General features: G+C 45.1%; 1 protein-coding gene across 2 annotated transcripts in view; it reads left to right on the forward strand.

The window, feature by feature from the left end:
* SLC7A14 (solute carrier family 7 member 14) overlaps positions 1-27,790 on the forward strand; it is a 95,874-nt gene that overhangs the window by 42,927 nt on the left and 25,157 nt on the right. For both annotated transcript variants that reach the window (XM_075937935.2, XM_089780764.1), the window contains 2 exons: positions 17,116-17,352; positions 22,034-22,251. In XM_075937935.2, coding sequence (XP_075794050.1) covers positions 17,116-17,352; positions 22,034-22,251 — 455 coding nt within the window. The remainder of the gene's footprint in view (positions 1-17,115; positions 17,353-22,033; positions 22,252-27,790) is intronic.

A 27,790-nucleotide genomic window follows, 5' to 3' on the forward strand; every position in this document is an offset into this window, starting at 1 on the left:
GTTAGAGTTAAAATTCAGTGATACAAACTTCTGAACTGGGCATGTTACAAATGGGCAAGTGGATGAATAGTTAAATGAACAAATCACGTCTGGTATTAGGATATTTATTTTGTATATCTGGACATGACATATAGTGGTTTTTGTTTTTATCATCTTGGTGTCTGGATCGGAGCCACAAGGCGAGTGAAGTAATAACTTTGATTGGACCAAATACGGTTGGTGACAGAGACAACCTTTGGAACTCCTCAGAGCTCTTCTCCAGGTCTTCAAACTCAAAAGGGCTAATCTCTCAACAACCAAAGCTGTTCCAATTTTTTTTTAAAGATATTACCTCACCTGCCTTGTCACTTGGCTTGTGTTTTAACAACTTTAAAGCTTGAAATGTTTCCATCTCAACTTTGTCATTAAAAAATTACCAGACCTCCCTCCATAATTTCCCACAAATGTGAAAATTATAAAAAGACTAAAAGCTTAAAACATATATTACATAAAGCTATAAAAAATAAAAAGTGTGTTCTACCAAGCCTTTACATAAGCAAGAGTAGCAGGTGTGAAGCATTGTGGGGGAGGATGAGCACAGTCTATATTCCCACTGAGTTTTAAAGGGTCTGATTGTTGTGATTTGCAGTTTCAATCATATCACACATTATCTTCAGATTCTCACACTAGGAACCCCAGTGACTTCCAGAGCACGAAGGTTTGTAGTTAAGATGGAAGCAAAGAAAATTTCCTTATTCTTAATCTTCATGCAAAACAACACTGTGCCCAGCAACAGCTTTGACAAGGCCCCCTGCCCTGAGAAATTTCAGCATACTGTTAAGTACAACTTGTAGTGAAAACAAACAGAACCAGAGGGTGTGGATAGTAATCAGGAACTGAATGAAAGGTATATGTTTCAGCCAGACACCACCCACTGTGGCACACGGGAGAGGTGATTTCAGTAACACTTTTCTCCTGGGAAGCAGCAGCCCCGGCACCCAGCTCCCTAAAAAGTGAGCAAAACTTCTGAGCCAGTCAGGGAAGCAGGAGGACAGGACCAGCTATTGATGGGGGGAGGGGGCACAATTTAAAGGTTCCTCCTCAACACAACTCAAGTGTCATACTCCCCTCCCCAGCCGGTAGCCCAGCCCCCACCAGAGAAGCAACTGTTCCTTCCTCCCTTACCTAACCTCTCCCTGCACAGCTGAAGCAGAAGCAGCCACCTTCCCTCCTCCCTACTACCCCAGTCTCAGCTATTTAGTGCACATGCTACTGCAGTAGTCACCAACCAGTAGATTGGGACCTACCAATAGATCTTGGAGCTTCCAACAGGTGATCCTGACTGGTTTGGCCAGGAAGCCATCAAGCCCTAGCACTTTAGCTGCCCCTCCTCCCACTGTAATGATGCTTCTGCCCTCTGCCTTGGAGCTGCCCTCTGGGAGCCTCCTGCTTGCTGTGCAGGATGTAGGAAGAAGTATGGGGGGTGCTGATGTCAGGGTGTCCCTGCTCCCCTCACTTCTGTACCCAATCTCCACACAGGGAAAAGGGGATGGAGGGAGTTTGGCAATGCAAATCTCTGTCACTCTCACACACTCTGTGTGTGTCTGTCATTCTCACAAAAACACACTGTCCTTCACTCAACTCCCAACCCCACACATACGTGGGGTTGTTATTTCTTTTACTGCTTGCAAAGTGTGTTATTTTTGGGTTTTGGCTCTCCCCGCCCTGAACCTCCTCCTACACCCAACCGCCTGCCCCAGAGGTGAGTCCCTGCACCCAAACTCCTTCCCAGAGCTTGAACCCTGAAACTCCTCCTGGACCCCAATCCCCCACCCTAGGCTGAGCCTGGAGCCCCTTCCACATTCCAAACCCCTTGGCCCAGGAACAGAGCCCGCACCCCAACCCCCTACCCGAGCCTGGTGAAAGCGAGTGAGGATGGGGGAGGAAAGGGGATGGAGAGAGCAGGGTGAGGCCTCGGGGAAGGCGTGGAGCAGGGGCAGGGCCTCAAAGAAAGGGTGGGAGGGAAGCAGGGCAAGGCTAGTTGGGTTTGAGGTAGATCTTACATTGCACTTAAATTGAAAAAGTGATCTTGTGTTTAAAAAGGTCGGAGACCACGGTGCTACTTGTTTCTCTCTCCTCTCCTGGTCCCTGGCTGCCTCCAGCAAGCAGGAGAGGGATGGGGAGAGAGCTAGGCAGGCACACGCAGGCAGAATACTGGAGGAGGGGGGCAATGTGAGCTGGGGCAGTGCATGTCCCGCCATGTGTCACCTCTCTGCAGGGAAGGAAAGGAATGGGAGCACAAATGTGTGCACAGCGCACCACTCCTGCCAGTGGCAGAGCCAAGGAAAAACCCTTTCCTGGACAAGTGGTTCTTAGGGGGAAGGGGAAGAAAAGAGGAGGGAGGGTAGACCCAGACCTGCTCCACACTAACACATACTCAGATAGCAGAGCTGCTCTTAACCCCAGCCAGCCAGAACACAGAGTGAAGCTGCCCACACGCACATACTCCTTCAATCCCCACCAAACGCAGCCACCACCCCGAGGCTCTTTCGGCACAGCCTGCCCCACTCTCTCCCCACATGGTTTCTACAGGAGGCCCTGTATCCCAGGGAGAATGGGGAGCCCCACCAGGCACCCACCCTGCTGCTGCTCCCACCAGAACAGAGGATTTACCTGAGACGAGTGAGTGAGTGGCTCTGTCCTCCCTGGCCCTGGCTGAGCTGGCTGTTGTGCTTTCCTTCCTGCTTAGCTGGCTGGCCCCAGGTAAGGTCACATCATCATCAACAACCATGGGCTTAACGCCCATTGGTGTCCAATGCCTCCCTCACTATATGTGCCTCCCGCAGCATGTCACCGTGGGTCACCGCCCTGATTGCCTGGGGCTAAGGCCGGTAGTGAGTGTCTTATTAAGAGTTACCTCGTAGGAATCCGGGTATAGCGCACATTTGGATAGGAGTAAGCTAGGAGTTGTTCAAATGGATCCTTACAGCAGCATTTCAGGGTATAGACAGCCACAAGTACAAGGATTGCACCCACTTGCTGAAAAGACATGGCAGCAGGATCTACGCTCTAATCCCAGAGAAACAGGAAAGCACCATGGCACACTGCTGAGGGAGCCCATCCTGAGCCATTCTGGGCTGCAAAGCAGGGAGACGTCTGTGCCAGACACACTCTGCCCCAACATCTCAAAGCAGGATACCTCCTGTTACTCAAAATGCTCAGCTCCACCCTGAGCTATTGTTTACTTCAAGTCAGGGTATCTCTGATGTTGGATGTGAAGTTGCTGGCTGCCTCATGTTTAGCCCAAACAAGAAATCCAAGAATGACTATTTAAAATAAAACTATGAACTAGTTCCCAACTATGTAAATAGCCTGTCTACTGAGAACTCAAACCTCTCAGCTGTGTTTATTTGTTCCTGAATAATATCAGTCACCATATAATTATACCAGTGTAATGATTGTTATACAAATTACAAGCTGCAGCTGACATTCAAGGGGAAAACATAATGGAAGGGAGAAAAATGGTCTTCTGTGACAAAGATTGTTCTTCCAGCCAGCTGTTTGGTGGGTACATTTTTTATAGAAAGCCAGCAATCAGTCCCAACTGGAAAAATCTAATTCAGGATTCAAATTAAAATTGCAGGCAGATGCACCGTGTCTTCTGTTTGCAAACACTCCATTTACAAATTTGGAGCAAGACTCTGCATGAACGTTTCCTACATGACTAAACAAGGAACAGTGTCCCTGCCTCATACACAAAATGGCTTAGGAGCAAAATAATTGGATTCTGTGGAAAGTCTCTAATCCATAAGTACTAGGAACACTTCAGCACTTTGTTTAGCAAAGAGAAGGGAAACAGCATCTAATGGAGATATTAGGTTGCTTACAGGGAGGTGTTTTGTAAAGGTCAGTTTTTTATTTTTGTAACTAATTTTTTGTAAATCAAAACAAAAGGCAGACAACAAGATCCCAATTCTGAAAACCCACTTGGGAATCAGTTAAGAGTTCTAATGGATTCAGTGGGGCTACTCTTGCAAGCAAAGTTAACCCTATACCAACTGTCTATAGGACATCCTCTTTTTTTTTAGTATATTTTTAGAAAACACTGTCTAAACAGATTTTTGTTTCTAGTCAGTTTCACTTTCTGGCTGTCCAGCATTAGAAAAATATTGCAAAGTCTGGGCTAAGGACAATACAAAACATTAACTAAAACTGAAAAAAATCATTGAAATATTTGTAGAAATTAGGTTTTATCAAACCCTGATTTTACAAAACTGAAGTATCATGGTTACATTGTCCCACTACAATGCTTCTAAAATAACATTCATGACCTAGTGTGAGATGTGAGAAAAATAGTAGGGGAAGATAGGGAACTGATATCTTCATACACTTTTTTTTGCCCCAACTGTAATTCAACTGGTTTCAATAGATCATTTTTCATTTATACTAGGGAAAAGACAACACTGAAACAGCACATTTGGGTCACTTGACTTCTCATCTTTTTACCATCCATGGGAAATTTAGCAGGATGAGAACCCCCAAATTCCTACAAACCTGGTGACATTCTCTGATTTCACTTCCTCGTCCTTTCCTTCCACTTGTCTCCTGATCTTCTCACCACGCCCCAAAGCTTTTCCACTTACCTGTTGTTGTCTTCTGGGCTGCCTATGACTTGAACCCTTTCCTGCCAAGATCTCCTGGAGGTGGCCAACCAGCCAACTCCATCTGCTGTGGGAACCAGCATGGAAGCCTATTAAGCCCACAACACACCTGGCATCAGTGGAATGGGGCAGGGCAACCTGAAAGAAACATGGTTTATAGTATTGCTCTTTCCAGTAGAGGGCAGAGGCACAAAATCATAAGTTAATTCTTTTCCTCCATTGATTTTTGAGCACTATATAAAGGTGGTACTGGTAAATATATCATTAGCCTCATTTTATGTACTGAGAAACAGAGGCACAAAGCAGTGCAGTAATTTCCTATGGTCACCCAGGATGGCAGTGTCAAAGCCAAGTCTGGTGTCCCACTCCAATACCTTATCCACATCTACTATAAACAAGCCCAGATCTGCTCCCTCTGAAATCAATGAGTGGATGGAGGTGTATTTTTGAATGGCAGTATATCTGTGATGCAGACAACCTACAAGTAATGCATGGAAAAATATGTTACCATTCCATGCGGCAGCTCTAGTAGAATAATTGAAACCTTAGATCTAGTCATATTACTTGCACAGTCTTCTTTGAACCTTATCTTTCCATTGGCTAACCTCAAAGAAAGATTATGATTTTTAAAGCCCTCAAAGAGTGAAACAGAATACCTGCCCCCATTAAGTCATCTGTTTCATAAATCTTTCAGGCATGTGGTAATCTGTTAATGTCTTACGCTTGCAGGCTGCATGCATTTTTAATCAGCTTTCAATAACGACTTTTTATATATAGATAGATGATTAGGCTCTCTCGTTGTTCTGGCAACTTGGCCTGCACGTCAGGAAAAAAATCAAGTGTTGTTTTCAAAAGCACAATTTTCCATGCAAGTTAAAAAGTGTGTGAAATATACAAGAACTCCAGTAACAAGTGCCATCGAATTTAATTGAAAGATCCAACAGTTTTGTGTTTACACCGAATGTTTAAAAGCTGCATTTATTATAAGAGTGTTGATTTTATAAAAATTACAAACTCATTTTCCTTCAGATACCAAACTTATTGCAAATTCAAAACAGTGTTAATGGTTTACCAAAAATTACATTTCTTAATGCATTACGGATATATATTAAGTTTTACTTGTTAAACTCCTGGGTTGTGTCTACACTGGCCCCTTCTTCGGAATAGCCATGCTAATTTAGAACTTTGGAATAGGGAAATCCGCGGGGGATATTTAAATCCCCCGCGGATTTCCCTATTCCAAAGTTCTAAATTAGCATGGCTATTCCGAAGAAGGGGCCAGTGTAGACACAGCCCTGGGCTACGTCTATACTGCCCCCTCTTGTGCAAAAAAAAATGCAAATGAGGTGAAGCATGGAATACTGCCACGCCTCATTTGCATAGTTAATTAGGCTCTGTTTTTGCAGAAGAGGCTTTTGCGCAAAAAAACCCTCTTGCGCAACTGCTGTTCTTCCTGAAAAAAAGAGGAAGAACGGCTCTTGCGCAAAAGCCTCTTGCGCAAAACAGAGCCTCATTTATTATGCAAATGAAGTGTGGCAATATTCCACGCTTCACCTCATTTGTGTATTTTTTAGTGCAAGAGGTGGCAGTGTAGACATAGCTCTGGAGTAAACAAATGCATGCGGTACTATGGAAGCACACATGGCAGTTATATAGTTGAGGGGAGATGAGTTTTGCACTTAAAGTAGTGACTCAGTTTGTTAAATATGAAGAATACAGCGTACTCCTCCCAAAATTACATGTACCTTGTGTATAGAATGAATTTCCTGAGAATTTACAAGTAAATCTGTTAATTAATTTGTAAAGAACTCAAAAATTTAACTCAAATTTTAGCACCACGTATCAAGCCTTTTTGACAACTACAACTTTTGGACTATGGACACCAAGGGCATATGCCTTCCCATGAAAGGTATTGACATCTGGTTTTAGCAGTAGTTCTCCCATGCCAACAGATGTATTCTAGCTGTCTCAGCATCAGGTCATCCAAAAAGCCCCCAGGCCTTACCACTCTTGCAGAAGCTTCCAGAGCTCTCAGTACCACATCACAGGTGTGACATTAAAAAGAGACACAGGAGAGCCCTAAAGTGATTCAGTGTAATTTGGATGGGCTCTTGGGGCCTGATCTTACAAATCCCGAGAACTCCATTCGAGTCAACAAGAAGGCTCTGTCTACACTCACGGCTTCTTGTGCAAGAACATCTTGCGCAAGTGTTCTTGTGCAAGAACTCTTGCGCAAGAAAACGTCCACACTGCCATATGCGACCTGTGCTTTTGCGCAAGAGTGCCCATGGCAGTGTGGACGCTTTCTTGCGCAAGAAGCTTTGGTGGCCATTTTAGCCATAGGGCTTTCTTGCGCAAGAAATCCCTGCTGAGCGTCCACACTGCCTTCTTGCGCAAGAGCTCTTGCGCAAGAGGGCTTACACCTGTCAAAAAAGAGCGTAGCTCTTGCGCAAGGAGCCCTCTCTTACCATGCCGTACTGTAAATTTACTTGCGCAAGAGCGGGCGGGCAGTGTGGACGCTCTGCAGATTCTTGCGCAAGAATGGCTGTACTTGCGCAAGAAGCCGCGAGTGTAGACATAGCCGAAGTGTTTGAACTGAGGATTGGGCTGTTACTGGATATGCAGAATGTGGTCAGATGTCAATTCATCTCCTAGGAAAAGCAGTTTACTTGCAGTTGATTTGATAACAATTCCACATGCCCCATTAGGCAACAGGCCTTAACCAACAACTGTTCAACTCCCTGCCATTGCAGAGGCCTCAGGTAGTGATGCACATTCAGTCCTCCTGTTCTCTCCGAGTGGCACACAATAGCTTAATCTCCAGAGAGCTGTAATATTGTGCTCTAAAATGCTAGTTGAGAGGCTGGATGCAGGGTTAATATTTAATGGCTTCTCATACACAGAAAGCCTAACTAGATGATCTAACTGTCCTGTCATAAGAACGGCCATACTGGGTCAGACCAAACTTCAAATCTTGTATATGATGGAAATCACTGCAAGTCAGCGAGCGCAGCAGCACCCCCAGAACTACTAGTTCCAGCATTTGTGCCTCTCTCTCTATGGAGCTAGCCCTGTTTCCATTTACACAGGTGGTGGATCAAAGTGATAAAATATTCCTTCCAAGAGATTTCTGTCAAATGAATCCCTGCTGGAAGAAGCAGTGGCACCTCTGGCAGGATCTATTGCTATTTAGCATGAGCCTTCTAGCATCAAATCATACTCAAAAGTTAAGTTAGTACAAATTACTTTCAGGAAAAAGTTGTAAACTGCAGGGCTGTGTCTACACTGGGCCACTTATTCGGAAAAGCAGCCGTTTTTCCCGAATAACTTGCCAGCTGTCTACACTGGCCACTTGCTTTTCCAGAAAAGCAATGACGATCTACTATAAAATTGTCAGTGTTTTTCCAGAAAAACTATGCTGCTCCCGTTCAGGCAAAAGTCCTTTTCCAGAAAAACTGTTCCGGGAAAGGGCCAGTGTAGATAGCACAGTAGTCTTTTCTGCAAAAAAGCCCCGATCACGAAAATGATGATCGGGGCTTTTTTCTGGAAAAGCGCGTCTACATTGGCCACGGACGCTTTTCCGGAAAAAGTGCTTTTCCGGAAAAGCATCCTGCCAATGTAGACTCGCTTTTTCCGGAAATACTTATAACGGAAAACTGTTCCGTTTTAAGCATTTCCAGAAAAGGGTGCCAGTGTAGGCGTAGCCCAGGAGAATTCCCTCTGATCACCGGAAAAGCTCTCTACTGCACTGGAGTCTGAACAATGTGAGGGCATACCCTGGCCCTTGACACAACCATGCCATTCTCATTCAACAGAGGCCAGAACAGTAGTAAAAATAACAACACTAAATTGTGTCCTTTGGGTTAGACACTTTGGAAAGTGGCTGAGGAGTATTCCCACCAATCAGCAGCCAGCCACCTTAGTCATTCTAAGGACTACACAGGGCAGTGTTTCAGACAATCTGCCAGTCGCTGTAGTGAATTGTGATTTTTTTTCCAGTGGGTGTAGCTCTGGTGCACTTGGGAGACCTTTCTTCACTGATCTTAACTGCATCAGATTTAAAGAACACACATGCCAATACCCTATTAAGGGTCTAGTGTCAGAGGGGTAGCCATGTTAGTCTGTAATTGAAAAAACTTTAAAAAACAACAAATAGTCCTGCAGCACATTAGAGTCTAACAAAAAAATGTGCCTGGTACCATGAGCTTTTGTGGGCACAGCCCACTTCTTCAGAGTCTAGTTGTTAGTAGTAGTTATACTATTAGAGAGCCCAGCCAAGACTGGGGCCCATTTGAGCTAGGGGCAGTATATAAACATAGAGAGACAGTCCCTACCCAGCAGAGCTGATAGTCAAAATTAGATACAACAGGGAAAGGGAATAATAAAATCAGAGAGAGGTAAAGTGATGATATTAACAAGCCAGAGCAGGAAAAGGGCATGTTAAAGAATGTTATTTTAGATAAGTTAGATATATTCAACTCAGGAGGGCCTGACAAAATTCCTCCTGAGATACTTAAGCAATCTCACAACCATTAGCAATTATTTTTAATTCTCCCAAGAAGCACAACAGGATGCAACCAGCACAAAAGCAGCATTATTGTACACCCATCTTACACAGCTAAAGCCTGGGCAGATTCTTGCTCCAAATAGGAATAATTCCCTCTTGGGGAAGGGAGGGGAGGGGGGCACACAGGGATTATTGACAGGTCCTGGGCACACACAAGAGCCTACAACTATAAGCATGCCCCCCTAATCTCAGCCTCTCTCCTCTGGCTTCCATTGCAGAGCCCCTTCTGGCATGGCCTTTCTGCAGGCATTGAGAAAACTGGAGCCGGAAGCTTGTGGATGGGATTCTCAAGAGGGTCTATGTGTCATTGAAATACAATTTGTGCTCCTAACTCACTGAGGCACTTTTGAAAATCTCAGCCTCTGCCTCCATGCTGATTTTGCAGTGGCTGGGGTCTCTGGCAAGTGCCATGTGTGGCACTATCACAGGATGTCTCATCAGCTACCTGGTGAGCAGCAGTGCCCAGTACACAAAGCTTCTTTTCTACCATAGGTACCTTTAATCCTGTTTTTTGAAGCATGACAAGAGCGTGCCTTACTGCTTGGCACCCTCTGACCATCCCTCTTTACTGTCTGTTTCTCCCAGTTACACAGTCTCCAAATTACTGAGCCACTTGTCTCATTAGCCCAGCAATTACCATCCAGGTGTCAGCCATGCAAACTGGTTAATTAACTTAACTCAAGCTTGCAGGCTTTCCAATACTGCAGCCACTTCTGTGACTAGGGTGATACTGAGAGTGCCCATCACAGACAGCCTGGCCAGGATTTGGCCCCGCGTGCGTAACTGCTTATGAAACAGTGAACACTGCAGTAAAACAGTAGGGTTGCAGGCAATTATTTTTTAGATAAAGGAAATGCAGTGGCTCTAATCAACCTCGATTTCAGTAAGGCATTTGATACAGTACCTCATGGGGAATTATTGGTTAAATTGGAAAAGATGGGGATCAATATGAAAACTGGGAGGTGGATAAACAACTGGTTGAAGGGGAGACTTCAGCGGGTCATATTGAAAGATAAACTGTCAGGTTGGAGGGAGGTTACTAGCAGAGTTCCTCAGGGATCAGTTTTGGGACCAAACTTATTTAATATTTTTATTACTGACCTCAGCACCAATAGTGGGCATGTGCTAATAAAGTTTGCGGATGACACAAAGTTGGGAGGTATTGCCAATTCAGTAAAGGATCAGGATATCATACAGGAAGATCTGGATGCTCTTGTAAATTGGAGTACAGGCAGTCCCCGGGTTACGTGGGTCCAACTTAAGTCGGACCCCTAGTTACGAACCGGGGGGGCCCCCGCTAGTGCGGGGTGCCTCCCCCACTGTCGCCGCCTCTGGCGGCGTGGGGGGCGCTTCCCCCCAGCAGACCAGGGAGACACGGAGCGTCTTTTCTCACCACGGAGGACGCGGGCGGCGGGACCGCAGCGCGTCTCGGCGGTCCCACCGCCCACGTCCTCCGCAGCGAGAAAAGCTGCTCCGTGTCTCCCTGGTCTGCTGGGGGGGGGCGCAGCTAGTGCGCCCCCCCAGCAGACCAGGCTTTTCTCGCCGACGCCTGGGGTAGAGCAGCTGGGGGGCTGCCGGGTTGGTCCCACAGCACCGAGGAACAGCGCTGCAGGACCAACACAGCAGCACCCCAGCTGCTCTGCCCCAGGCATGTCTGTTTCAGCCGCTGCTGGTCAGTTTCAACATCGGGTGAATCTGGACGCCAGTTCCGACTTACATACAAATTCAACTTAAGAACAAACCTACAGTCCCTATCTTGTATGTAACCCGGGGATTGCCTATAATAGCAATAGGATGAAATTTAATAGTGAGAAGTGTAAGGTTATGCATTTAGGGATTAATAACAAGAATTTTAGTTATAAGCTGGGGACACATCAGTTGGAAGTGACGGAAGAGGTGAAGGACCTCGGAGTCCTGGTTGATCACAGGATGACTATGAGCCACCAATTTGACATGGCCATGAAAAAGGCTAATATGGTCTTGGGATGCATTAGGCGAGGTATTTCCAGTAGGAATAAGGAGGTGTTAGTGATGTTATACAAGGCATTGGTAAGACCTCATTTGGAGTACTGTGTGCAGTTCTGGTCTCTCATGTTTAAGAAGGATGAATTCAAACTGGAACAGGTTCAAAGAAGATCACTAGGATGATCCGAGGAATGGAAAACCTGTCTTATGAAAGTATCAGAGGGGTAGCCGTGTTAGTCTGAATCTGCAAAAGCGGTGAGGAGTCCTGTGGCACCTTATAGACTAACTGAAGTGTAGGAGCATAAGCTTTCGTGGGCAAAGACCCACTTCGTCAGATGCATGCCATGCATCTGACGAAGTGGGTCTTTGCCCACGAAAGCTTATGCTCCTACACTTCAGTTAGTCTATAAGGTGCCACAGGACTCCTCGCCGCTTGTGTCTTATGAAAGGAGACTAAAGGAACTTGGCTTGTTTACCTTAACCAAAAGAAGGCTGAGGGGAGACATGATTGCTCTCTTTAAATATATGAGAGGGATAAATACAAGGGAGAGGAATTATTTAAGCTCAATATCAATGTGGACACAAGAACAAATGGATATAAACTGGTGATCAGGAAGTTTAGACTCGAAATTAGACGAAGGTTTCTAACCATTAGAGGAGTGACGTTTTGGAACAGCCTTCCTGGGGAGTAGTGGGGGCAAAAGACCTACCTGGCTTCAAGATTAAGCTAGTTGGGTTTATGAAGGGGATGGTTTGATTAGATAACATGATCTTGGCAACTAATTGACCTTTCACTATCGGTGGTAAATAGGCCAATGGCGGGATGATAGGAGTTACTATAGAGAACTTTTTCCTGGGTGTCTGGCTGGTGAGTCTTGCCCACATGCTCAGGGTTCAGCTGATCGCCATATTTGGGGTCGGGAAGGAATTTTCCTCCAGGGTAGAGGCCCTGGAGGTTTTTCGCCTTCCTCTGTAGCATGGAGCATGGCTCACTTGCTGGAGGATTCTCTGCATCTTGGGGTCTTCAAACCATTATTTGAGGACTTCAATATCTGAGATATAGGTGAGAGGATTATTCCAGGAGTGGGTGGGTGAGATTCTGTGGCCTGCACTGTGCAGGGGGTCAGACAGATGATCATAATGGTCCCTTCTGACCTTAAAGTCTATGAGTCTATGTTCTGCAGCAATAAGGTTCTGACAGCAGGAGAGGCACCGGTGCTGCTAGTTTAAGTGGGCTTCAGACCAGCTCCTCCACCACAACAGAGGGAGAATAGCCTTGAGTCAGTGGGAGTGCCAGTTGGCTGCTGCCATAGAGGACACATGTGCACCCCCTGTTTCTCCATGGACACGTACTGGAGGCGGATGTTTGTGCTCTCCGTTCCATCTGATAGCTAAACGCCTTCCTTGATATTCAACATTCTGGTCACCATCTGCAAAGCACAAAAGGTCAGAGACCACCACTCAACCTGTGTTTGTCTGGATGGGGCTTGGGCATTCTCAGCAGCAGGCCCTCTCCCCTGGAATTTGCTTCCTACAGAAACTGGCCTGAGTAAGCCCAATCCAGGCCACTTCCCACTGACACCTAACACACACTGCTTTGTCCAGGCTTTTTCATCATTTCTGGATCTGCCTATCCTTTCACCTAACTTACTAGTAACAAGGACTTTATCCTTCTGAAGTTGATGTTAGTTCTCACAGGATCTTGGTCTATCTGAGGTCTTGGTGTCAGTTTAACCAGGCACAGATCACCTCCATACTGTAGGAGTCAGGGCCTGTAATAGAAACAATTAAACTATTTCTGCCTTTATACGCACAAACAGGGCACTGATTAGCTGGGTTAATTATTGTGCACAGATCTAAGGCCCATAGGTACTTTATATTGCTAAGGCTAGTGTTATTCAGGAAATAGAGTCCAGGAATAAGACTTTGGGGTAGATGAGGAAGAAGGGAGAATTCTATCTCCACCAAACTACTACACTGTTATACTGTTCAGGCAATATTGAGCCACTTTATGTAAGCACGGTCTCTTCTTGGGTTACAAGGCAGCTGATAGTTAAACCTCTGTTTTCTTTGGTACAGTACATGGTCCATCTGAAATAACCCACAATTAACAGCAGGGCTACAGTATATAAAGTGTAGCATGTCTGTAATAGTTTAGCCATATTAGAGGAACTGAAGAACAATCCTCTACAAACCGCAGAGCATCATAATCCTTGTTAGAATGACACAGGCTTGAACTCTGGAGGCATGTGCATATAATGCCAACAGGCAGAATTGAACCTGGGAACCTCTGGGCTATGTCTACACTGCAGGCTTCTTCTGCAAGAACTGTTTTGCGCAAGAGTTCTTGTGCAAAAGGTCTTCCACAAGAGCGTGTCCACACTGCCATGTGCTTTTGAGCAACAGATGTGCTTTTGCGCAAGAGTGTCCATGGTAGTGTGTACGCTCTCTTGCGCAAGAAAGCTCTGATGGCCATTTTAGCCATAGGGGTTTCTTGCGCAAGAAATTCATGTTGCCTGTCTACACTGCCTTCTTGTGGAAGAACTCTTGTGCAAGAGGGCTTATTCCTCGTGGGGAGAGGATAGCTCTTCCAGAAGAAGCCCTGTTTTCCGACGCTGTACTGTAAATTTACTTGCACAAGAACGTGTGTAGACACTCTGCAAGTTTTTGTGCAAGAAAGTTCTTGGGCAAAAAGCCTGCAGTGTAGATGTAGCCCTGGAGTTTAGTGCATGAGCCTCTACCACTTGAGCTAAAAGCCAGCTGGCTCTTAGCTAAGGTTGTAGGGAAGACTCATTATTCTCTCTAGGTATGTATAGACTACATGCCTCTGCTGGCAGAGACATGAAATTAGACATACTGACATAGTCAATGAAGCGGGGATTTAACTATCCCCTGCTTCATTAAAATAAAAATGGCTGCCACGTTGTGCCAGTTCAGCTGATCATTGGCACAACACGGCAGTCAAGACGTGGATCGGTCGACAAGGAAAGCCTTTGTCAACCGATTCTGTAAACATCGTTTCACGAGGCATAAGGGATTGGTCGACAATGGCTTTCCTTGCCGACCGATCCGCGTCTTGACTGACACGTTGTGCCAATGATCAGCTGAGTCAACACAACGCAGTGGCCATTTTTATTTTAATGAAGCGGGGGATATTTAAATCCCCGCTTCATTGACTATGTTGGTATGTCTAATTTACGTGCCTCTGCCGGCAGAGGCATGTCATCTAGACATACCCTCTGTAAGTGGTCTCAGTGCCTCTAAAAGTGACAATACATTACACTCAGTAGATGTGTGGGTTACAGCTGCGTGAATCATGAGCTTGTGGAGGAATCTGTGGGTTTGCTGATGGTGTTTTGAACTGGTTTTTAGGCATGTCTAAAAAATTTCCATTGGAATCCTCCCTCTCTTTATTTTAAATAGAAAATTAATTTTCAGCTTAAAATGCTTCTACCCCTTGGAGACAAAGACTTTCATTGCTTCTGTTACACCATCCTGACTGAATCTAGATAGTTGAGGCAAAGGCCTGGACTCTCTTAACTTGCCCCTGCAGTGCCAGAGTTATTACCAGTGTTCCCTCTAAGCTGAGCACTTGGGCAACCACCCAGGAGAGATTCACACGCTGCACAGCTGATGAGCAGAGCGCCCTACGCTGGCAGCATGTGTTTCTATTGGTGGTGCACATTTGCACATGCCTCAGTACACATAACAAAATGTATTCTGCACATGAATGGAAAAGATTAGAGGGAATATTGGTCATCACCATAGGAACTGCGTGAAAAATGAGTAAAATGGTTCCTTATTCTCACTCTCTGTCCTTTACAGATGCCCATGAACAAGCACAAAGGGAGTCACTGCTGCTTAGCAGGGTACCCCGCCCTATTGACATAATCAGGCCTGAGGTGCTCAGCCCTTGTGAGGATCAGGCCATGAGACTAGGCAGAGACCACATTCTCTGCTGTTTTGTACAGGGCTAGCACTCAGTCATCACTCAATAAAGCACAGCAATGCACTGTCATTCAGTTCTCACGCAATTTACTCAGTCGTTGTCACTACCCCTTTGCCCCACTGTCTCTCTCTTACTCACAATAATAATTATTAGTCTTCTTGAAACACAGCAAGAAATGTTTAACTGATCGATCCCTGTTACCTCCAAAGCTGCTGGAGAAGCACCAGACTTAAAAAGGGGCCAAAATAAATTATTTTAGTGGTACTAGCAATGGGTTTGAAGAAGTATATTTTACTTCAAATATAAACAGTCCTAAGGCTATTGTTACTCTGCCAGCAGCAGCCAAGACCTGGGCTTGGCAAATATCTGGTGGGTCACAGCCTTTTTCAGCTCCTCACAGACACTCGGGGTCGAGAGCTGTTCCTCAGCCCAGATACTCGCTGTCAGAACAAGCGATAACATTGCAAATTGCTACCCAGTTCTCACATAGCTATCCTGTCCCACATAGCTACCCAATTGCTACCCAGTTCTCACATAGCTATCCTGTTACCCAGACAGATGGGTAACACTTGGTTTCTTCTCTTCATTTTTTTTATTCTAATTTTGTCTGGTTGAATAACATGTGTGGAAATTTTTATCTATCTCAGGTGCCAATGCACTTTTTGCCAGCAGTGCATATGGATGGACTCGGTTCTGAGCTCCCAGGGGTTGCCACACACTGTTAAAAAGACCATGTTAGGCATGTGTACACACCCATACACAATGGTTGTGTCTACACTGCACCCCTTTTCCGGAAAAGGGATGCAGATGAGACAAGTCGGAATTGCAAATGAAGCGGGGATTTAAATATCCCCCACTTCATTTGTATAAACATGGCTGCCGCTTTTTTCCGGCTTGGGGCTTTGCTGGAGAAAAGCGCCAATCTAGACGGGGATCTTTCGGAAAATAAAGCCTTTTCCGAAAGGTCCCTTATTCCTGATTTTAAGACACAGCCAATATGTGTACACAGATTGTATTTGCAGATGTTCAGCGGCTAGCCAGCCTCCTACTTTGCCCATACAACTGCACATTCATGTATCCCTGAGAACATGAATAGCTGGGTGAAGATAACTAGCCTGTGCTAGGCTCAGGTCAGACTTCTGCTGGGAGTCCCTTCTGGCCTTAAAGCTTCTGAAAATATACACACAAAATAACACCTTCCAGAGGCCAGAATGAGCTGCCTAGGAGGATTATGTCTGTTGTACTAGCAGGCTACGTCTACACTGGCCCCTTTTCCGGAAGGGGCATGTAAATTTCACTAGTCGTCGTAGGGAAATCCGCGGGGGATTTAAATATCCCCCGCGGCATTTAAATAAAAATGTCCGCCGCTTTTTTCCGGCTTTTAAAAAAGCCGGAAAAGAGCGTCTAGACTGGCCCCGATCCTCCGGAAAAAGTGCCCTTTTCCGGAGGCTCTTATTCCTACTTTGAAGTAGGAATAAGACCCTCCGGAAAGGCACTTTTTCCGGAGGATCGGGGCCAGTCTAGACGCTCTTTTCTGGCTTTTTTAAAAGCCGGAAAAAAGCGGCGGACATTTTTATTTAAATGCCGCGGGGGATATTTAAATCCCCCGCGGATTTCCCTACAACGACTAGTGAAATTTACATGCCCCTTCCGGAAAAGGGGCCAGCGTAGACGTAGCCGTAGCGTGTGGCAGTGCCCAAAACACTCTAAGCATGCTCCTGATCTACAGGCCAGCAGCTGTGGCCCAACCTCCTTCCCACACCTTTCTGCATCGGTGGGGATTAGGGAAGGAGCAATCCCTGAATGCCTGACAGCAGAAGGTCTGTAACTGCACCCACGGTCTTTATGGAATGGAATGTGAGCAAAATTCATTGCCCTCCCCATCCTACACTGACCACCCATGTAAAAATCGAGCACTGCAAAGCCCATATTATCTTCCTCCTTCTTGTCTTGCACACTGTATTTTCTCATGGACATTTGTGCTTTCTAAACAGGTGTTTGTTATGCTGAGTTCGGAGTGCGTGTCCCGAAAACCACAGGCTCTGCCTACACCTACAGCTACGTGACAGTCGGGGAGTTTGTGGCATTTTTTATTGGCTGGAACCTGATCCTGGAGTACCTGATTGGCACAGCAGCTGGTGCAAGTGCCCTCAGCAGCATGTTTGACTCCCTGGCAAATCACACCATCAGCCGTTGGATGGTTGACAGTGTTGGAACCTTAAATGGACTGGGTGAGCCTTAGATTAATACTCTTTTCATGCAATGTGTTGTGACGTGTGTTAATTGGGGCTTGAAAGACAACAGGAATCTCCTTGGAATTCAGACAAGGACCACATGTGCTGTTCACTATCTACTACCCATTCATCTCTGCCAGGGATCACCTAAAATAAGGTGCCACTAAATCTTTGTTCTCAGAATAGACTCACAGACCATCTTGCTGCTTTACTTATTGTTTGTTCTCCCCTTACGCTATCCTTTGTTCTCCCAGCTCTGTCTCAGTCTGCTCTCTGGGGCAGTGACTGTGCCTTCTTTATGAATCTAGTACACTGAAGGCAACAGTGGAAAAAACAGTAAATATTATGCGTATTGGGTCTGATCCTGTGATGTTCAACTCCTAGGTTTTGCGTGGGAGCACTGTATGGATAAGGGCCAGGACAGATTTTGGAGATGGCTCATAACTCTTTCACAGCTCATTGGTGTTCAGAGCCGGTGCTCCAGTTTGAGCATATGTTTGCACAGATACTGCTCTTCAGTTGGGCAAGAAGGTGCTGAGCATGGTATTCAACATGCTGAATTGCCTCCCTCTCTACAACTTGAATTGAAACGGTTGTGGTGATGTAATGCAGCCTCCTCTCTGATCCTGTTCACTGCCCTGGTGTTGGTATAGCTTGAAATGGCAACCCAGTCTTGCTATTGGAGTGATTTGCAGGCATCCCAAGAGAGCTGGTGTGAGATGACAGCTTACATCTCTGGTGTCAGGTGTGCTGTCATGCACAAGATCCCCTCTTTCTGTAGGTCTGGTTCTCTGCTCAGGAGGGAGCCTTCGTCTGGCTGTTTGGGCCTTTGGGCCCCATAGCTAAAGCACAAGTCTTTCAAAACAAAGCCCAGTTAATCGCTGTCCCAAACAAATCCCCCTTCCTCCTTGGGCAGTCGTCCTCTGCCTAGGGTCTGTGCAACCTGCAAGTCCTGTTCCTTGATTACAGGCATCACTTTCTCCTCTTGTACCAGGAGCCAACCCGTCCTTCATTCTCACAAAGCCATAACTTCTCCCTGAATCCTTTCCCTTCATTTCAGGGGCTTCCCAGCACCTCAAGAGCACTGAAAAGGAGCCCAGGCTCTGCGACCCTGGCCTGTACTACACAGCAGCTCTCTTCTGGTTCCTCCAAACTGCCCTACTCATAATTCCCAGTGCTCTTTGCATACAACTTCCCCTACCTCATCTTGGCCCTCCCTAGCATCTTTCCCAGACTCTCTTCCCAGCAGGGAACCACACCAGCCCTGACCAGGTCCCCAACTTTGGAGAGCTTTCTTATCCCAGTGCTGTTCTTCCTTTGACTCTCTTCATCTTCCCAACAGCAGGGGATCACAAAGCCTTAACTACAGGGGAGCCAGCCAAGTCCCATTCCCTCTTTACACCAGGAACGAAGACTTGTCTTTAACTCGCTCACCCTTCCCAGCAAGGCTTGCTGTAGCATATAGTCGTCTAGGAAGAAAATTGGGTACAAATGCCTGGTTCATGCCTCATCCATGCCTGGATTTCCTGTTAGATGAGATCATCTTATGAGCTGTGGGTTTTCAGGAGGGATGTCTGAAAATGCCAACCAATCCTGTTGAGTACCCTCTCCTCACCTAAGGCCCAATCTTGCAAGATGCTGAGCTCCTTCATTTTCCGCTGAAATCTTACTTTGCAAAATCAGGCCTTTAATGCAGACACAACTGGAAGTGGGAGCCTGTTAATTCCTCAATGGCTCATGAGGGTGGGACCTTTGTGAGTGACTGTATCGAAATCCTGTTGCTAATCCCTTCATTCACACAGGGACTCTCTCCTGCTGATACACATGGGATGCTGACCAGAGACAAGACAGTTTAAAAAGACACAAAACCACAGTGTAAAAGTGAAGATAGGATTTAAAAAGCCAAGCTGTCTGGGGATCCTCTCCAAAGGGCATAGTGTTTGTGAAAGCCCTGTGGTTGCCAGTGAGGAAAATGTCTCCGGGAAACATGATCTACAGACTAAGGCTTACTGTAGCAAAGAAGTCTTGACCCATAGACAGGCACTGTCCTGCACTCTCCTGATCAAAGCTATTGAGATATACAGCACATGATCCAGTTGCCGCTCATCCTTCTTGCTGCCCTGTTTGATCAAGAACTGGTGTTTCCAGTCTTCATCATTCTGCTCTTTCCACACAATTCTGTAGGCTGTTTTGTCCTGTGCTAGTGACAGAATTTGTAGCATGGCTCTCTTATCCCTGAGGCATTTCCCATATGGTGACACAACTGGAAAATACTGGTTGGCTGGAGGGAGCATTCTTTGACGCAATCAGAGGGGCCAAAATAAATCACTTTAGTGGTACTAGTAATGGGTTTGAAGCAGCATGTTTTGCTTCAAATGCAAACAGTCTCAAAGATTGGCTTGTTTCAATCAAGTGTTATACATGGGCTCAAGTGGTGAAGTTGGGAACTGGAGTGGAACTTCCCTGAAATTTGGGCAGAAAAATGGTCTGGGGCTTCTGACTGAGCCCAACTCTAATGTACACCTATTGGATGGAAAACAAGGGGCTACGTCTACACTGGCAGCTTCTTGCACAAGAACTGTTTTGCGGAAGAGTTCTAACACAAAAAGTCTTCCACAAAGCATCTACACTGGCATGTGCTTTTGCACAAGAGATGTGCTTTTGCGCAAGAGCATCTATGGCAGTGTGTCTGGTAGATGGATTTCCATTCAAAACAGCTACATGCAGTGCCTTGCATGTAGAATAGTGATAGAGATGCCGTTTGGAATGGAAATCCATCACGGCTGCATCTCTATCACTATGGCAGTGTGAACACTCTCTTGAGCAAGAAAGCTCTGATGGCCATTTTAGCCATAGGGGTTTCTTGCTCATGTTGCCTGTCTACACTGCCCTCTTGCGCAAGAGGGCTTATTCCTCATGGGAAGAGGAATAACTCTTCTGGAAGAAGCCCTGTTTTCCGACGCTAGACTGCAAATTTACTTGCGCAAGAACGCATGTGCAGTGTAGACACCTGGCAAGTTTTTGCACAAGAATATCTGTTCTTGAGCAAGAAGCCACCAGTGTAGACGTAGCCCTTGTGTTTCATCCTCTGTCTTTGCTAAAGTTCTCTCTGACTACTGTGGTATACGGACACTACATGATTTCAGGGGAGTGCCTGTCATAGATACACAGATGTTGATAAAGATACCTCCTAGCTGAAGCAATATACTTCCAATCTAGTGCAGCAGCAGGTGAGAGAGTACATGCATAGATGCTGTGTTAGCAGGCTGGCAATCAAAGCAACTTCTCCAGACCCCAATTCCTAGTTAATCATATGGGCTCTATCTGTAATGAAATGAGCACCGAGCCAATGGCAGTTTTTAAAGCTAAATCACAATATATACATTATGCTGTTTAATTTTACATTCCCTGCTATTGCCAGTGCAGAGTCACTCAAACACAGATGGCAGTCTGTAAAGCCCATGGAGTAGTGGTGGGCAACCTGCCCACCTCGCCCATCAGGGTTCTACGTGTGGCCTGCAAGACATTTTGTTTTCCGACCAGTATTACTAAAGCAATGCTCATGGGAAGGGAGGTGTGTGCTGATTGCACACAATGCTGACTGCGCCTGCTCCTTCTGCATCCAGTCATTCGACATACATCGCAAATTCTAAGTACACAAGTGTAATTAGCAAAATTACCCTATCCCAGGAGACCTTCTTGGTTACAATGTTGAACTGTCGACCCCCTGAGATGAAGGGTGGCCACTCGCGCAAACAACTCACTAACCTAGGTTGTCTGTTGCTGCTGTGGAGGGTTTAGGGATTCAGCAACATGGCTTTTGCAGACAAGAACAGTTCAGAGCCACTTTTCATTATCGCTGTCTAGATTTCCGTCTGCTGGGACCAACCAGCTGCCCAAAACACAAGCATCTTGCTAGTTTCCTTGATTTCCCTGATTTGTCTAATTTGCGCTTGATTTCCCCGATTTGCCCTAACATGTCTCTGTGGCTAATGCTACTGAGTAGCAGTTGATCCCAGTTCTGATATATGCATCTTACAAAATTAATATTTGATTCATTTTTAGTTTGAGGCTGGCAGAACTGTATGACTTGGCAATATTGGAAAATGGAGGCATCTTATATAATTTAGGACATGATCTTTCATTCTTTGCTCACCCAAAATTCCCTTTGACTTCAGGGCAAAAAAATGGAGGCTGGGGCCTTTCTTCTAAAAGAAAAATGACAATCCATTAACAGTAAACAATTTGACACACAACTGAGAGCTCTGGGCATGGAAACATAGGCAATGCTGTACTCAGAAGAGACCAATAGTCCAGTATGTTGGTTCCTACAAAATCCTTCCCAGAAAGGTGATAAAACATTTCAAGGCACCTAGTTGTGCCATTCTGTGTAATGGGGGAAAATGTCTTCCTGACCCTAGCTAGCAATTATTTTATGCCTTAAAGCCTGGGGACTGAACATCTTTAAAATGTATCATGGCTAATGTAAGAGAGGTGCTTTGAATTTGTGCCTCGAAACCAGGGCAAGGTGCACATGAACTATTGATAACTGGTAAGCCTTTGCATTAAGATTAAAGAAGACAGGGGAGGGGATTTTCCTGAGGTCCCCTCTCTCTCTCTCTCTCTCTCTCTCGCTGTGGTTGTAAAGTTACACATACAGTTTGTTTTGTTTATATAGGGAATGGAGAAGAATCATATCCAGATCTTCTCGCTTTGGCTATTGCGGTCATTGTAACCATCATTGTCGCCATGGGGGTGAAGAACTCTGTGGGATTTAACAACGTGCTCAATGCAATTAACCTGGCAGTATGGATCTTCATCATAGTTGCTGGGCTTGTCTTTGTCAATGGTGACAACTGGTCTGAAGGGCAGTTCTTGCCATTTGGATGGTCTGGGGTAAGTGTCTTACACACAATCTGGTAAGCGATGGTCAGCAGCAGCCTTCAACTGAAGCATTCTAGCTGCCCACAGAAGTCCCACACCATATAACCAGCACCAGTCCAATTCCTATCTGCCATGCTAGCAGGTCTTCAGTATTTATTTGTATTACAGTAGCACATTAAGGCCCCAACTGAGATCAGAGCCCCAGTATGCTAGACACCATCTGTACACATCCATACCAAGAGAGAGTTCCTGCTCAGAGGAGCAATAGTCTAACACAAACGCAACAGACAAAAGAGTGGGAGAAGCAATGGGGGTAAAGCAAGCTGCCCAATGTCACAAACAGCAGGTCAATGGCAGAACTTGGAATAGAATCTATGTGAACTGACATCTAGTCCAGGGCCCTAGTCACTGGCCCATATTACCTTCAAGTTATAGAACAACTGAAATCTTTAGTCACCTTCCCCTCCCCTGCTTCATTCTAGGCCTAGTCTACGTGAGGCCTCCCTTCCCCTCCCCTCCCCTCTTGATCTAAGATACACAACTTCAGGTATGCAAAGAGCACAGCTGAAGTTGACATACTTACCATGGTGTCTTACAAAGGATAAGGTTTATAGGGGCTGCTCTCCAGTTACTCTCTCTACTCTTCTCCTCCTGGAGAAGCACAGTAGTAAACAGGTGATCACTCAGAGGTCCATTTATCATGGGACATAATAAATCAACTGCTGGTGGATCGATCACGACAGTGTCAATCTGCCATGTAGTGGAGACAAGCCCTTAGAAAGCACCTTGGTTTCCTCTCCTGACTTATGGGCCATGTGGAGAGGCCTGAAAGGTGCTACGTCCACACTGCAGGAATTTGTCGGCAGAGGCAATGCAAATGACGCTCTCATTAGCATTTCTCACACTCTGATTTGCATAGTCTCTTCCGATCCTTTTTGCAGAAGAGGTTTTTGCACAAAAACAAGCAGTGTAGATGGGGCCATTTTGCACAAAAATCCCTTTTGGCAAGATCCCTTATGCCTCAAAAAAGGAGGAATACAGGACCTTGCGCAAAAGGGTTTTTTTTGCGCAAAACAGCCCTGTCTACACTGCTTGTTTTTGCGCAAAAACCTCTTCTGCAAAAAGGTTCGGCAGAGACTATGCAAACGAGAGCGTGAGAAATGCTAATGAGCGCTTCATTTGCATTGTCTCTGCCGACAAAAGGCAGCAGTATAGACATAGCCATAAACGGGTTATCCACTGTCTGCGGAGGTGGAGCACAGGTAAACAAGAGCAGTTGAGGTATTGTACTCTGATTATATCTGAGAAAGAGGGGAAACCAGGATGGCAGTGGAGAGGGAGCTATCTGAGCTCTCCAAAGGGCTGCTGTATACTGACCGCCCAGAGACAGAATTACAGAGCAATAACAGAGGGACTTTCAAAAAGAATTAAAAATGAGCCAAAACTGGGACCATTCTTCCAAACCCCCTCAAACCCTGGGAGTCCAAATCATACAGAATCCAGGTCCCAGCTCTCATCCAGAGACCAAACCCTAACCCACCTGAAACAACTAGACTGATAGAAATGAGCTGAACAGAATCATTTTCCAACGTGCCTACATGATTTAGGAACCTAAATCACATTGAGTTTTAATGGAAACCAGTCTCCTGAGTGACTTAAGTGCTTTTGACCCTTTTACACCCAAGGGCTATGTCTAGACTGGCATGATTTTCCGGAAATACTTTTAACAGAAAAGTTTTCCGTTAAAAGCATTTTCGGAACAGAGCGTCTAGATTGGCACGGACACTTTTCCGCAAAAGCACTTTTTGCGGAAAAGCGTCCGTGCCAATCTAGACACGCTTTTGCACAAAAAAGCCCCAATCGCCATTTTCACAATCAGGGCTTTTTTGCGGAAAACAAATCTCAGCTGTCTACACTGGCCCTTTTGCGCAAAAGTTTGCGCAAAAGGGACTTTTGCCCGAATGGGAGCAGCATAGTATTTCCGCAAAAAGCACTGATTTCTTATAGTAGGAAGTCAGTGCTTTTGCGGAAATTCAAGTGGCCAGTGTAGACAGCTGGCAAGTTTTTCTGGAAAAGCGGTTGATTTTCCGGAAAAACTGGCCAGTCTAGACACAGCCACGGTGTTTTACTGAAACACTGCTCCCTGCTCAATGTGGTGAGCTGGGCTACTCTGGGATCTAGATCCCAACCCTTTTTGCAGCTACATAACCAAACCCCAAACAACATTTGCCCATCTTTGAAAAAGTGACTTGTGATCCAGTCTTCCTTCACTCCATCAGACCAATCTTAGAACTTTTTCTTAGGGTATGTCTACACTAGCCCCCAGTTCGAACTACAGTGGCTAATGCGGGCGACCGAAATTGCAAATGAAGAGCGGGATTTAAATATCCCGTGCTTCATTAGCATGTTCCCGGGCGGTTGCCATTTTGGAAATTGACAAGCCCGGAGGAACTGCCCGTGTCTACACACGGCAGAGAAGGGCTGTTCTGAAATAAACCCCTTACTTTGAATTAACCTCATGTGTTTTAAACCTTAATTCCAAGTAAGGAGTTTATTTCGGAATCGCCCTTCTCTGCCATGTGTAGACGCAGGCAGTTCTTCCGGGCTTGTCAATTTTCAAAATGGCAAGCGCCCGGGAACATGCTAATGAAGTGCAGGATATTTAAATCCCACACGTCATTTGCAATTTCGGTCACCCTCATTAGCCTCCCTAGTTCAGACTAGGGGGCTAGTGTAGACATACCCATAGTTCTAAGCTCCAGAGCCAACCATTTGAAATACTATATTGTTATAATGTTATAACATCATACAGTAGCCATGGATAGAAAAGGAGCTCAGGGCGAGGCTAGCACAGTTTCTATAAAGAGGGGAAACAGACTGTTATTTGTTTTGGTTGGTCTTCAGTAAAAATGTTCTAAACTGTTTGTTTTGTTCACTTCATAATGCCACCTGCCAGTGCTTATTCTACGGATGTTAGCTCAAAGCTTACTGAGAATTTGGACAGATTTGGCTTTTTCAGCCTGCTTGAACTGGTTTTTATCCAAGGATGAGCAGAGACTGAAAATATCTTGTCTGGACTAAGCCCAAGATAATATCTTAGAGTTACACTGCTCAACCCCATAAGGTTTTGTTCAGAAAAATAAGCAGGAAAGTAAAGTAAACCAAGATTCTTGGTTATAAGAGCAGATCCTGGGCTGTCTGATGTTTTTGCTTCCTCTTCTCTTAAATAAATCAATATTTTTTGCTAGATAAAACCTAAAGGGAAGAAAGAAGCCTCCTTGAGAGCATATATTGCATTTATCTTTTGAAGCTGCTTGGCCTTTTTACACCACATATTAGGAACAATAAACAAAAGAGAAATAGAAAAAACAGCCATTTCTCTTGTATTCAAACCTATGAAAGACTCAGGGCAAAAGTACAAAATTTAAAGGGATAAAGGGGTTTAATCTAAGCCCATTGAAGTCAAAGGGAGCCTTCCCATTAATTTAAATGGATTTTAGATCAGCCTAGAATTGGTCCCAAAGTTCAACTTTTGTAAAAATAATCATGCAGTGGCTGTGTTTAGCATGAAATTCACTCTTGTACAGAGGGCCACATAAGGCCTCTGCATCAATTAAGTTCTTTAAAATAGGATTTAAATTAGGCTTAAATGCTAAATAGATTATATAAATTAATGTATAACACACTAGTGGCTGTGTCTAGACTGGCCATTTTTTCCGGAAAATCAGCCGCTTTTCCGGAAAAACTTGCCAGCTGTCTACACTGGCCGCTTGAATTTCCGCAAAAGCACTGACTTCCAACTGTAAGAAATCAGTGCTTTTTGCGGAAATACTATGCCACTCCCGTTCGGGTAAAAGTCCCTTTTGCGCAAAACTTTTGCGCAAGAGGGCCAGTGTAGACAGCTGAGATTTGTTTTCCACAAAAAAGCCCCGATTGCGAAAATGGCGATCGGGGCTTTTTTGCGCAAAAGCGTGTCTAGATTGGCATGGACGCTTTTCCGCAAAAAGTGCTTTTGCGGAAAAGCATCCGTGCCAATCTAGACATTCTTTTCCAAAAATGCTTTTAACGGAAAACTTTTCCGTTAAAAGCATTTCTGGAAAATCATGCCAGTCTAGATGTAGCCTCTATGTGTAATACATATACATTGCAAACCAACCCACTTCTTGTGTCTAACTGAGGGCATGACTACATTACCCTCAGGATCAATGGGCAGCAATCAATCCAATGGGGGTCGATTTATCGTGTCTAGTATAGACACAATAAATCAACTGCCAAGCACTATCCCATCGATTCCAGTACTTCACTGGAACAAGAAACATAGGTGGAGTCAATGGGAGAGGGTCTGCCCTTGACTCTCTGCAGTGAAGGCACTGTGGTAAGTAGATCTAAGTACGTCAACTTCAGCTGCTTTATTCACATAGTTGAAGGTGCATAACTTAGATCTATGGCCTGTGGTAGACTAGGCCTCAGATACCAACACTACCTTAATGGTCTGTCTTGCATAGAATACCTTACAGAAAGCCACAGCAATTATTTCTACTTCTGTATTTAAATTAAGAGCTGCTTTCAGTTTGATTTGCCACCTGCCATTTATGTAATTCTCAGCCATTGCACATGTTTCAGTGTTTGTTTCAAGATTAAATATACAATGTTATCAAAGACAGTTATCAAAGAAAAAAACACAAAATATTTAAACAGTACAATTAATTCTTTATCCAAGGATTCCCAGTGGGTGCTGCTAGCCCATCAGCAGTTTACAGCCAAAACATGTTTTTTAGTGAGATAACACATCTGATTTACATCTATTCTGGTCTATCTAATAGCACATTTTGCCGTCACATTAAAAAGTTTGCTAATATGTAATGTATGAGAATGTTACACAGCCCTATCAATTTAATCAGATTTGGACTCTTAATCGCATGAAAGCAAGTGACTATGTAAAACTGGTTAATTATCTCATCTATCACTATCAGGATCTGTCAACGGATTCAGGGGCTGCATAACTACTGATCTGTGTCAAGCATTCGCAAGTTGCAAATTCCCTTTGTTTGGTGATAATCCAAACTCCACTAGCCTGCAAATGACACAGGGCTCCCTCCCCTTCCAAGGGCTGCATTCTCTCAAATCCAGTGGATCTCCTGGTTTAACTTTTTTGTTTTAATGTCATTAAAGGCTCTTTTATTTCTAGATATTTTGTTATGTGGCATGACGTTCAAGATCCATGTTGAAGTAGAAGCACTAGATTAAATCATTAGGTTCTTGGTTCTCCTGGGTGCAGACCCCAAATCAGAGTGCTCAGTTTGGGCACTCAGATCAGTCATTAGTGTCCAAAAGTTCAGATGAACTAAAACTAGGCTCCCTATCTTAAGCCTCCATGTCTGAAAACTTAGATTCACTCTGAGCCACATGTGCCTTGCTTTACATGGGCTTATTGACTTCCACACTCATTATGGGAGGGGGGAGTTGAATTTGGTTCAATAGACACTGAATTCAGTTTCCTGCAAAAGCCAAAATCCACTCCCCAGGAGGAATAATTCAGCTCGGCATTGGG

Source organism: Pelodiscus sinensis, chromosome 10, assembly GCF_052426305.1.
Source record: "Pelodiscus sinensis isolate ZL-2025 chromosome 10, ASM5242630v1, whole genome shotgun sequence".
NCBI classification, from domain to species: Eukaryota; Metazoa; Chordata; order Testudines; family Trionychidae; genus Pelodiscus; species Pelodiscus sinensis.